Raw genomic sequence first — 4,776 nt, 5'->3', positions numbered from 1 at the left:
CACCACCACCGCCACCACCGCCGCCACCACCACCCCCCGTGCTGCTTCCGGTCGTCGAGGCAGACAGCGACTTCCCTGGTACGCGAAAAGTCAAAGGTTCACCTCGGTCTATGTACCCCCTTTGCCACGTTGCTATACGCGTATTTTTCTTTTGTTCCTTTTTTTTTTTCTTTTCTCTCTCTTTTCGTCTCTACGTGTTATTTTTCATCTTTCTTTCTTCCTTTCTTTTTTTTTCTTTTCGCTATCTTCCGTTTTTTCCCCCCCTTAAGCGACAAATCACGCTGCTCGGATACGAGCGAGATCCTCGAGTTTTTTCGGTGGAATGGAACCGGCTTACAGAGGATGATACGCAGGGATTTGCTGCAGGATATTTACGGGTAATGGATCGGGGAGGCCTTTTCTCGAGAATGAAATGTAGTTGCATAACGATCGATCCCGTTTTTTTTTTACACAGGTAAATTTAGAATTTAAGAATTGTTCTTTTTACGCGTTAATAAATTAAATACGGCAATTGTTATAATTAGAACAGTATGTATTATTCGAGGCTAAAAGGAATTAAATATCTATTTTACTATTACGTGATTGAAAGTTTTGAAAATATTTAAATAGATGGAACGAGCGAATGCGCTCTTTCTCTTTGTCATCTTTTTAATCTTCTTCTTAGCTTTGAATATATAACATATAATATGTGTACGATTTTGTTAAAAAGAGGAACCTTTTATTATACGAAAATTAATTAACGGAAGGATCGCATGCATTTACGAGAGTCGTGACTTTTTAAAATGTTTTTTAAAGTAGTAATGCACTTTCGTGATCACGCTTTTCAAACTCAATTCTATCTTTATGATCGTTACTTGAAGGCACGATATCAATATTATTCACCGAATGCGTCTGGTTCAGTCAACTGGCAGCAGTGATAAACACAGTAATTGTATCAGCCGCGTGCTACTAAAAGGGACCAGTACTACTTGGCGCTGCTTGTTCATCGATTGACATCTTGTTACCACTCTTTCGTTAACAATAAACTTCAATGGAATATATACTAACGGGTTGGCTCGGCTTCAGCTACGTCTGCCAGTCGGCCAGATTCACGTTCGATCAAAATTGAAAATGTGCATCGCCAATGAAATTCGTAGACCGTATTAACCGTTGAAATATCAGTTTCATGCAGAATCTTTATGGATCTCTTATCTTTTATATCTAAGAAATCGTTTTCGACGATATATTGAAAAGAATTTTCATCATTGATGGATTCGATTTTAAAGATCAAATCTCAAATTTCTCCATATTCCATAAATTATTAATCTTCTAAAAAAGATGTTGTGAAATAAAATATATATATATATATACGTTAAATTTCTTTTCATTGGAAGATTCAAGCGGAAGGAAAACGAATAGATTGAAAGTGAGCAGAAATTCAAAAAACGTACGTCTTCATTTTCCAAATTAACCTATGATTATTTACACATATAAACGAAATCAAGAATTTCTCCTTTTTGAAAAAAGTTTTAAACCGATCCAAATATTTCTTTCTCGTTCTTCTCGGAAAGAGAGAGAGAGAGAGAGAGGGAGGGAGGGAAGGTAAATTAAAATACTCACCGGTGGTGACCACGCTGGGAAGTACCCCAGCCGCTGTGACAGCGGAGGGCGTATCAGGGGCGACAGTGTCCGCGACCTGCGTCTGCGTCGGTCGTGGATCGTAGGTCGTCGTGCTGTCGACGTAGTCGGCGCTAAGCTCGTAGTTCGTCATCGCTTGATGATTGTAATAACCCGACCCACCCGTGCCGGGGCCAGGGGAAGCGTATTCACTACCGCCATACGTATACCTGCGTCCACAAATCGAGATGAAAATAAAAACTTCCCGTCCAACTGAGTTTAATTGATGGAATAACACTTTTACTTGGACCACTCGTTTAGAATATCTTATTAATATATTTATGAAAAAAAAAAGAGTACAAAGTACTCGAAAAGTATATTACAATATTCAAGGAATAAATGTTAAAACAAAAGATGATTTTAATTAAGATAAATTTGTCCTTTGTCGATGACGATTTTTCTCAGAATCTCACTCACCCGCCATTGAAAGGATGATGCTGATCCGAACTGCTTGGGGTCTGATGTTCAAACACACTGCTGTCGGGCGCAGTCTCGGAGGCCGCTCTCATTTGTGCCTTGTGGAACCTAACTTCGTCCTCGACCTTCTCCCGCTGCTTCTTCGACATGCGCCCGAATTTAACGGCTGGAAAGAAGAATCGGATGATACACCCTAACTTTTCCAAAATATCTATTCTCAAATCTCTTATAACATACTAAAAAGTTATACAGATAATAATTTGATTAAATCGAAGTGCGAGAAGAAAATCATTATTTAGAGCCCACGTACATATTTACTTGTACTCGTAAAATATCACTGTACATCTCTTCAACGATACTGGAAACAAAAAATTGAGATGAACAGGCGAAGAAAGAATCTGAATTTTCTTTTCTACTTATCCCCTTTAATAAGCGATTCCACGATTATTAATTTATCTCATTATCGCCGATCAACAATCTCTCTCTCCACCAACGCCATACAAAAGCTGAGCACGCACTAAATCAACTGGGATCGTCGATTTTGAACGTTTCTCCCACCCATTCCACTTCGATCATTTTGCATACAGGCATACGGGTTGAATTGATCGTTGTATACGGGTTAATTGGATGGCGATCGATCCGATCAAACTTCGGAAGAGTGTAACTTTAATGAAGATCGAGGATCGATCGTGGCCGTGCATATGCTCCCGTTTATAAAGCGAACGAGAGAACTGCACCAAAGAAACTGTTCTGATTCGTGGAACGCGGAAGTTCTTTGCATCTCGTCGTCGTTACTTCTTCGTCGTTATCGGCCGGCTCGGATGCACCCACCCATCCCAGTGACGTCACCGCGCGGCACCAACACCGGCCAACAGCGCGCGCGCGCGCGATACGACTACGTCACGCGAAGCGTTCAACAACCGCTAGAACCTGAATCGTCTTCGTATTCCTTTTTCTTCCGTGTTCTCCAGTTTCTCTTCAAGTTCATTCGCGAGTTCAGACGAGACGAGACGCGCCTATTTTCAAACGAGCCATTGTTGCCGCGGCTTCCGATTGCCGATTCGAAAATCGATCCTCCGCTTCCGGGGGAAATTCGAATCCGCGCGAGCGAAACGGCGAGCTGGATGAAAATGAAGGAAGGGGAACGTTTGCAGTTATTTTCTCTTCTCTGGGATCAAAATGAGACTTTGATTATCGAAAGGAATTTAAAATTGATTTTTTTTTTTTCGTTCTTATTCGTTTAATCAATCGTGAGAGTCCCTTTTTGGATTATTTTTGGATTCATTTTGATCCGATGTCGGATCTTCGAGCAACAGATTAGAGGATAAAGTTTAAGAAGTTTAAAAAGACTGTAATTGATGAGATACGACGCTTTAAAAGAACAGTGTGATTCGTTTTAACGATCTCCATTTACTCGGTTGAGTGCTTTCGTTGCCCTTTAGTGCAGGATTTCAAAGTGTTAAAAATAGATCCGATTGTGAGAATCCTATTCGAAAACGGGCGGACAGACTTTGTTCGAATTCATAAGAAAACAGATTCGGATACACTTCTACGAATAAACAATCTTTGGCAAATAATATTTTCATTTTGAAAACAGATCGACATGATATAATATAGCGTAAAATCTTTCCAACTCTTCATCATCGAAACGAATCAATAGGTAACCATTATTTCAAAATCAAAAAGAAAAAAAATTCAAATCTTACTTCATCCGCTTCTCGACAAATTAAAAAAAAAGACATCGATATGACTGGATCCAAACCCCCCCTCCAATCCCCCAAAATCCGCATCGCAATTAATCAAATCCCAACTCGACATTCCTCCCCCTCCCTCTCCCGCATTCACGCTCCAAAAACCGAATCCTGGCGCCACAGAGGGCAGCTCAGTTTCCGCCCTTCCTTGAAACTCGCGTCTCTCAACGCAACGAATCTCGGTCCGTTTGCTCGGCGACACACGCGTGACTTCACGCACACGACTTCATGCCACCGTGATGTATAAAGGAGAAGAAGAGAGGGGAGGCAGCGCGAGGAAGAGATCCGACAACGGTTTGTGAACGAGAAACTGGTGAAAAGGGGGAGAAAGAGAGAGAGAGAGACAGGCGAGCGTCTCTCGCGACCGTCAGCTGCCAGCTGAAACCGCTATCGGGATCGCGCGCGAACGAGGAAGAGAGAGAGAGAGAGAGAGAGAAGCGGCCGGCCGGACGACGAAGAGGTAGAAGCGGAGGGTGATCGACCGAACGCGGCGAAGGAGGGACAGAGAGGGCGGACAGGAGCTCGTGGCGACGAGACGAGGACGAAACGAGGCAGGCGAAGGAGCGTGGCTGCGCGCTCGAGAGGGAGAGAGGGAGGGAGGGAGAAAGAGATGACAACAGGAAGAGTNGCGCGCGCGCGCGCGCTACCGGTAGCACACGATGCACACGAGCGTGTGTACGAGGCGAGCGTGGAGAGAGGACTGGCGGCTCCTTATCAACCGGCGCAAAATACTCTCTCGTGTATGGAGAGGCGACGCGATTATCGAGGCTCTCGGGGATTTTGCTCTCGTTCGCAGATCCAAGCCAGGGTGGGCATCTCGCGCTCTCTCGTACCGGCGAGTTTCGACGCCGCGTTTTCAGACGAGTGGAAGAGTGGTCGTGGGCCACGAGGTGCGCGGCCGACACACCTCTGCGCTGGGAGATTCGACGAATGGGGACGTCAATGACCTCGC

The 4,776-nt window shown here is 43.8% G+C and overlaps 1 protein-coding gene across 7 annotated transcripts in view; it reads right to left on the bottom strand.

The window, feature by feature from the left end:
• LOC102676978 (probable nuclear hormone receptor HR3) overlaps positions 1–4,776 on the bottom strand; it is a 121,816-nt gene that overhangs the window by 8,082 nt on the left and 108,958 nt on the right. For all 7 annotated transcript variants that reach the window (XR_004151268.1, XM_006621071.2, XM_031513096.1 and 4 more), the window contains 2 exons: positions 2,074–2,239; positions 1,600–1,826 (listed from right to left, as the gene is read on the bottom strand). Coding sequence is in view for 6 of the 7 variants with exons in the window: in XM_006621071.2 (XP_006621134.1) it covers positions 1,600–1,826; positions 2,074–2,239 (393 nt within the window). In the remaining variant the exon portion in view is untranslated. The remainder of the gene's footprint in view (positions 1–1,599; positions 1,827–2,073; positions 2,240–4,776) is intronic.

This window comes from Apis dorsata, unplaced genomic scaffold, assembly GCF_000469605.1.
Source record: "Apis dorsata unplaced genomic scaffold, Apis dorsata 1.3 scaffold_577, whole genome shotgun sequence".
Classification (NCBI taxonomy): domain Eukaryota; kingdom Metazoa; phylum Arthropoda; class Insecta; order Hymenoptera; family Apidae; genus Apis; species Apis dorsata.
Note: the sequence above shows the minus strand (reverse complement) of the source record. Positions and strands in the feature narration are given on the sequence as shown.